Source organism: Oratosquilla oratoria, chromosome 17 (genome assembly GCF_046742065.1).
Source record: "Oratosquilla oratoria isolate Oo_2021 chromosome 17, ASM4674206v1, whole genome shotgun sequence".
NCBI classification, from domain to species: Eukaryota; Metazoa; Arthropoda; class Malacostraca; order Stomatopoda; family Squillidae; genus Oratosquilla; species Oratosquilla oratoria.
Window position 1 is genome coordinate 58,865,731 of NC_134793.1, and position 5,000 is coordinate 58,870,730.

General features: G+C 39.1%; 2 protein-coding genes across 2 annotated transcripts in view; both read left to right on the plus strand.

Annotated features, from left to right (window-relative positions):
* Positions 1-1,488, plus strand: part of LOC143034694 (uncharacterized) — a gene marked incomplete at its 5' end in the record, with an annotated part of 8,672 nt that extends 7,184 nt beyond the window's left edge. Inside the window, one exon of the mRNA XM_076201064.1 lies at positions 1,414-1,488. Coding sequence (XP_076057179.1) covers positions 1,414-1,488 — 75 coding nt within the window. The remainder of the gene's footprint in view (positions 1-1,413) is intronic.
* Positions 1-5,000, plus strand: part of ple (tyrosine hydroxylase ple) — a 253,626-nt gene that overhangs the window by 42,072 nt on the left and 206,554 nt on the right. The window lies entirely within an intron of this gene.

A 5,000-nucleotide genomic window follows, 5' to 3' on the forward strand; every position in this document is an offset into this window, starting at 1 on the left:
TCAATCTCTTGCTCCAGAAATTGAGGACTGCAAATCCTGAAAGCCCTCAAGAAAAGGCCAGAGGCAACGCTTTTCTTAACATTGTCAGGGTGATTGCTAAAAAAGTGAAGGTAACTCCCTGAGTGGGTGGGCTTACGGTACACTGTAAAGAATAAATTATCATCAGTTCTTCTTATCAAGATATCCAAGAAAGGGATTTGGTGTCCTTCTTCCCATTCAACTTTAAATTTAAGATTCGGGGTCAATTGGTTCAATTTATCATGGAACACTTCAAATGGGCCCCAACTGTCATCCCACGCCGAAAAAATATCGTCTACGTACCTGAGCCAAATCATTTCGGGCGGTTTGATGCTGGGCAAAAGGGTACACTCAAAATACTCCATGTATAAATTGGCCAAAACAGGAGACAAATTGGAACCCATACTGCAACCGAATTATTGACGGAAGAATTGGTCTTGAAAGGAAAAAACATTTGAAGAAACACAAAGGCGAACTAGAGCAAGAATTTTGTTGACAGGGAGGGGAAAAGTGTCTTGAAACTGTTGCAGTTTGGTTTCCAAAAAAGTAAGTACATCATCGACATTAATATTCGTAAATAACGAGGAAACATCAAGAATGAGAACTTTCATATTTTTTATCTTAAAAATAAAATCACATGAATTTGTGATATGAGAGTTAGAGAAATTCCCAACGTACGGGGATAAAAGATTCGCTAGCCATTTAGCAAGTTTGCTAGTGCAGGAGCCGCGGTTGGATATGATGGGCCTGAGGGGAGTGTCTGCTTAATGAATTTTAGGGAGACCATAAATATATGGGAGCTTAGGGTTGGTAACTTTCAGTTCATTAATGCAATTGTCAGTTGTGATGTTTCGGACTTGTCTGTTAAACTCGGCTGCTGCGTGTGTGTGTGTGTGTGTGTGTGTGTGTGTGTGTGTGTGTGTGTGATGTACATATATACATGTATATATGTATATATATATACATTATATATATAAATGTATATATTTATATATATATATATATATATATATATATATATATACATACACTGATATGGAATAGTTTACTTCATCTTAGCTCCAGCAGGAAATCGAGCTGAGCATATTTGTTGGATGGGTATTGGAGTGCATGGATATTGTACAGTACATATAAAATTATGCTGACATGTTGAGTGGGGGGTGGGAGGAGGCCATGTAAATCAGGAGGGGTGTTCCCGTCGACTAAAAGGGGGAAACGGTGAAGTTGGATCTGACTGTTTTCTCAAACTTGTACATATCCTGTTTGCAGTAGCGCTGTACTGCAGTTTAGCTGGAAGAGTGCAAGCATTTACGCTCCCAATTTGTCACTGATTTTGTGTAGCGTGATGGTGATTGTTTGTGTCATTAATACGCCATTATGTTATTTCTGTATCAGATCTTGAATCAAGAAAACTTCGACGTTATCTTCTTGATGTGGAGGACGTCTTGTTGTCGATGTCTTTGTGACTGACTTGTTAGCGCGTGGTGGTGATTTTCAAAGTTATCTGTCCTAACGTCGATGCCACTGTGTCATGGTTGGTTGGAGTGGTGGCAGTACATCTTAGTTGTGCTGCTCTTTATTAGGTCGGTGAGTCGATGTGTAACAACATGGTCTCCTTGGTATTTTTATCTATTTTTGGCTGGGTGACTATCAAAGATTTCATTCACCTAAAATTTGATCTGAATTTGGCCTCGATAAGGGGAATATTGCATTCAGGTCATCCAGTATGTCTCGAGACGAAGTCTATAAATTAAGAAACGATGTTGAGAGCAAGTGAGGAAAGGGTTGAATGACAGGTGGACATGACTTTTGTGAATAACAGGAGGCTCTACAATATTTATTTGCGGAGTCCTGTACATCGTGTGATCACTTGCAGAAGAAAATTGACGGGGAAGCCCGAGAGAAGAAATGTAGAAAGGAGGTATGAAGGGAGAGTAAATAGAACAAAAATTAGAGTAACAAGGAGCAAGGAAAAAGGGAAGGAAGGTAGGAGAATAGGAAATAGACAGAAAGGAGGGATATTCTAATTCAAGAAATATAAAAGAAAGCGATCAAGAACAAAGGGAGGGTAGAATGGGGAAGGAGAAAGGAGAGTGGTGGCGGGAGTGGGAAATAGAAGGCAAAGGATGAAATAAAAAGACAGGATGAAAAAAAGGTAAGACGGAGAATATGTAATAAGACGAAAAAGGAAAGAAAGATAAGGGAAACGTAAGAGTAAAATGAATAAGTAGAAATATTGAAAAAAAACGGAAAGAGATGAAGGAAAGGAGTGGAGTAGAAGGGAGTGATAGAGCAGAGGAAGAACAAGTGCTGTGAAAGGGGAAAACGAATAAAATAGGCGTGGGGAGAAATCGGAGGAATAAAAACAATTGGGAATAAATTAGGCGAGAAGGACTGCAAGGGGATTATCAATTAGTGTAATTAGTTTAAAGAAACATATTGATATAGGAAATAAAGAGATTTATTGATGGTACACTAAAAAGCATGATATGAAAATGAGAAAGGTGTTGCGATAAATATGTATGGACGACTGCACATGCAGAGAGAGTATGAATGAGAAAATAAAAAATGAAAATGAAAATATATCGTCTATAAAGAATAGTAACCCCTTCTTTACCAAAGGGTGCTTAATCTTTTAATTTAGCTGTCTCCAGGTTATTTTATAAATTTCCGTGGTACTTCTATGGTTAGGAAGTTACTGGCATTATATGGGGAAGGCGCAATGATTAAAGTTTGTGGGGAGTGTGGGATTTGAAGCAGGAGGAAGAGAGATAGAGGGAAAACGGGAGATGGAAAAGGGGAAGAAAGGAAAAATTGGAAAGAATAGAATGGAAGAGAGATATGCAAAATATATATATAATAATAGATACATAAACGAAATAGGAGATTAGAACCATGTATAAATACGGGGTGGGGTGAACTTTTAATGTATTTAGAAATGGAAAAATATGAGAGTGAGCAAGAGAGAAGAGGTAGATGATAGAAAGAAGAGGAGACAGGAGAGGATAGTGAGGTGGGATGAGGTAGAAAACATGGATAAGGGAAGAATGGAGAGAACTATGAAGGAGAGCGCTTAGAAATAGGGAAAAGGGTGAGAGTGAACAAGAGAGAAGAGGTAGAGGGTAGAAAGGAAAAGAGAAGGGAATAGGTGGGGGAGCTGGGTCGGGGAACGTGCATCGGTTAGTATGCGGAGGGCGATCGCCCCCGGCCGTACTCGGTTTGCCCATTACGGCTCAGTCCGCCTAGCACGGTCTCTTAAATACACAATTGAGGGTCGACGCACCGTCAGACGTCGATAAAGGGGGTTGACCTCACTACCGGCGGCTGTCGGGACATTGCGACGTCGTCGGCAACGTCGATGCTAAGTGGGGGAATTCGACGTCGGTGAGGATTTCGATGCGTCTGAGCGGTCTCATGCTGTCGCGATTTGGTTTCGGTCTCTCTTCGGGTTAGAATTCAACAGATGCCGGTGACCGCTACTTGGCCATTGTAGTGAGAGCAGATAGGACAAAGCTGTAGCTAAGCTTTTCCTGGCGTAAGCTCCTCGTTACTTTTAAGGGTAGTATTTTTTTTTAACGAGGGAAACCATTTTGACATTGTAATACCAGTATAACTTACGACATGGCTCTCAAATCTAATTCCTTTAGCAGTACAAAAAAAAAAAAACACTCCAAAAATAGTGCTAGACACAGCGTAAAAAAGGAAGAAAGTACCTAATGTTGATGAAGAATCTGAGCTTACAAAAGGGGACTATTAAGGGTTATTGTTAGAAACCTGAAAATGAGAAGAATAAAACTGCATTCACATTTTGGATAGTATTCCCCTCAATTCTGTAGTCGATATGTTTGGGTCCGGTTAGTAAAAATTTTTGTAGATATTTTAGTAATACTGTGATAAATATATTTAAAGGATTTTTTAACAAAGCTCGACTTTAGCAAGAGTGTGCATGTTTTAAAATTGTTCATATTATGTTAGATATAATAGATTTAATATTGCACATTGCAATTGTTGGTATTATGAAGACATGTCAAGTGCAGCAACCAAAAATATGTGTTTTTTTCTAGTGAAAATGACATGTTAGAGATACATAACTTCAAATATTTCATTATTTTTCAAATGGTTCAGAAACAAAATAAAAATTTTGTTGTAATGTGAGATTATTTGTGAAAGGAATTTGTAAAAGTAGGCTCTGCGAGCTTTGATGTGTCTCCTATTGTCATTAGAACCATGACTACCACCAAATGGCAGCGTTGGTGGTTTGTCTGAATTCAATGCAACGGTGTGTGACCAGCATGGCAGTCTGCTGTCGAAATGGCTTGAGTGTGTATCGGCAAAATTTGTGATATATTCGCAGGTGTGATCGCAACTTTATACAGGATGAAACCAACAGCACCTTTCTTTTTTCGTTGCACACACTCTAACGATATTCAATATAAAAAAAAAGTAAAGTGCTTGAGGGAAACTGAATTCCAGATTGCTCCAGTATCGCTTCTATAGAGGCAAACGACATATTGGCACATTTGACATGACTTGACTGGCTTAGATTATGAGTAGGCAAGAACACTGTAACTTGGTAGCTTTGCGTGATGGTAACCTTGTGACTTGGCTGACCTGTGAAATAATCATTCTATAAGGTAGTAGCACTGTGAAGTGATTGACTTTTAAGTTGACAGCTGCGTGAATTGATATTCCTTTGATTAGGCAAACATTGTGTTTTGGTAGTCCTGAGACCTGTTAGCCCTGTGAGGCTGTAGTCCTGTGGGGTGGTACTCCTGTGAGTTAGCAGCTCTGTGAGTTGATCACCTTTTGATTTGATTAGTAGATCTAAGACTTGATAGTCCTATAATCCACTTTCCTTTGAATATTTCCATCTTCCCATCGCTTCACTCTAGATCAATTTATTTCATTTTCATGTAGGTACACTATTGTGTCTTCTTGGAGTTACTCTCTCTGATACAATTCTTATTGAACTGAATTGCTGC